The sequence below is a fragment of the Trachymyrmex cornetzi genome, unplaced genomic scaffold (genome assembly GCF_001594075.2).
Source record: "Trachymyrmex cornetzi isolate Tcor2-1 unplaced genomic scaffold, Tcor1.1 C3964916, whole genome shotgun sequence".
NCBI lineage: Eukaryota > Metazoa > Arthropoda > Insecta > Hymenoptera > Formicidae > Trachymyrmex > Trachymyrmex cornetzi.
In genome coordinates, this window is record NW_017295445.1 from 1 (window position 1) to 2,706 (window position 2,706).

At 29.1% G+C, this 2,706-nt stretch overlaps 1 protein-coding gene across 1 annotated transcript; it reads left to right on the forward strand.

Moving 5' to 3' along the window:
- Window positions 1-92: 92 nt before the first annotated feature.
- LOC108757400 (uncharacterized) lies at window positions 93-2,109 on the forward strand. Its single transcript, XM_018519034.1, has 2 exons — window positions 93-621; window positions 1,734-2,109. The coding sequence occupies exons 1-2, from the start codon at window positions 452-454 to the stop codon at window positions 1,876-1,878; spliced, it is 315 nt and encodes a 104-aa protein (XP_018374536.1). The 5' UTR covers window positions 93-451; the 3' UTR covers window positions 1,879-2,109.
- Window positions 2,110-2,706: the final 597 nt, after the last annotated feature.

Consider the following 2,706-nt stretch of genomic DNA (forward strand, 5'->3'; position numbering starts at 1 on the left):
GATAAAATAATACAAAATATTGATACAAATTATGATCGTAACTCTCAAGGTGAACAGAATCGCTATTTATTAAAATTATTTCCTCTCCTCGAAAAAGAAGAAAAAACAACTAATATAATTCTATCATCACAAATTCGTCGCACTGATTTTTCTATTGTGCATTCTTCTCTTTGTTAGACTTATTTACACGCCAAGTCACACCCTTGTAAATTTATTCATAGTGTTACGTGACGCCCCTGTCTGATCGTTATTACTTCCTCGTATAATTATTGTATAATTGATCGACTAAAAAATATGCTGGCAAGCAACGTATTTCACCTGCTTCCCAGCAGTTCGAAGGCAACGCAAAGTTCGCTTGAATTTATGCATGGCCTGATAGAAATTCGTCGCACATATCAAGATTCAGATTCAAACTATTGTTTCATTCGTACTGCAGGATCACAACGAAACGATGGGATATGGACCTCCTGCAGGGAACATTCAGATCTCTTTAGCTAATGGGAACATCATGAAGATTCCTTTAGCGAGTATCAATATCAGCGAAGAAGTGAATAAAACTGGTATCTGGCAACAAGTCAATGAAGGCAACGAAAAAACGAAACAGTCAAAATCACTAATCAAGTAGGTATTGAATTTCGAATAGTTTTATGCATTTTTTGGAGAGATTATATAAAAATATAAAACATGGAATGAAATAACTGAAATTGTCGATTATATAAAACTTTCAAGCAATTTCTGATTAATGAAATTAATCTAATGATTTTTAATTAATAATTTTTTAAATTATTTATTTCATCTTCATTTAAAGATATTGTGTTTCTTACTATTCATACTTTATTTTATTTATAATAATGATACTTTAACACGAAATTATATATTTTATTGACATATTTTCAAATTTTATTACATATTTGTATGTCTTATTTTTCTAAAATGTAAGAATTTTTTACGAGGAAGCTTTTTTAAATTTGACGATTCATCATCTTGGTTATATATTTATAGAATAAAACAAAGAATATAAATAAATAGCGCTTGAAGTTTGCACAGCAAAACAGTTCAATTACAAACGACAAATTAATAATTGACATGGAATTTTTTTCGGTTTGTAGCATTTGTCAAGCGAAATAGATAGATTTATTTAATTATATTAAGAAGAAAACTGTAAATCGAAACGTCTATTCTTATATTCTTATTATTAGTATGTTAAATTAATATTAAATATTTTAAATAAAACATCTTGTATTTGCTCGTTTATTTGGTCGTTTATAATTGAATATTTACAGAAGCTCATCATAAATTCCATTCAAGTAAGATATTGTAATGATTGTATAAAATCAAAACGTTACGACAACTGAAAACAAATAGGCAATCGTTAAACTGTAATCAAATCGTTCCTTAGTTAATTTAGTTGAAGAACTTAAACATAATTTGAAATTGACATAATTATTTTCAATAAAAGCACGATCACACATTTATAGAATTTGACACACACTTTTTAACATAGATTTTAATATTATCTTTAATAATAAATTAATATTTCTTATAAAATATAAAAGCAATAAAGTTAAGATATATTCTATCGTAATGTCAAATTTTTTTTATAATAACGACAATGATCCTATAATATTAATAATTTTCGAGTAAAAAGAAAAAAGAATAATATAAGTATCAACATCAAACTGTTATCATCTAATTTTTAAAACTGATTAAGTTCGCGTAATTGTCTGATGCAGTGTGGGAAAACAAAAGAAGCATCCAAAGAAGGACAACGCGTTGATGGCCGACGAGACAACGAGACTGACGACAATGACCGAAGAGGACGAAGATGACAGTGGGATCTCGATCAAGGTGACACACGTAAATGACTCTAAATTCTAACTACCAACACCATCACCAAATAACCGACAATTCATATGGCAAGACACACAGCAAGAGCACCAATATACCGGCATGCAACATATCCCATGCACCGCTGCTGTGAGTAAATTTACAAACGAGGATGGCATGACAATCCTCGTCGAGTCGACGTAAAAAACAAATTCAGACGCGGACGACTCATTGTAGAAAACATGGATTTTCATAGACGACAAAAATTATTTTTTATTACATCATGACAACAAAAATTAAACGTATATAAAATATTAATGATAATATTAACGTATTAAAATATTCACGAATAAACAGAATTTCATGGCAGTCTTTATTCTTTTACTTCCCCATAAATTTACACCGTTGTATTTATGCGAAATCAGCGAAATATTCAAGAAAATATAAATTAAGAAACGTTTTTTTAAATTAAAATTATTGTTATATGAATCTGTTTATCATGTACGGTCATATAATTAATTACGTTTTGCCTTTTTCATGGCGTGATTGTCTATGAGATTCAATTTTGCAACTCTTGCTTATGCTCTTAGAGATACATATGTTAGCTCATTGTTCATAGGAACAATTAAACGATCTGGGAAAACGTTAGCTATGATTCATTTCATCTGTTTGTATTTCACGTTAGTATTACTATTATCTGTAGTTCTTCAAATAAAAATAATAACCGTGCAGCTTATTGTTAATAATTGACAAAGAAATACAAAGCACAATATACAAATTTACGGAGAAACAGAATAAACAATAATAAGATTTTTGTTCGGACCGACAGGAAATTAAATACTAAGTATAAGCATATTCGGGCCTATGACGGTCAAAGCT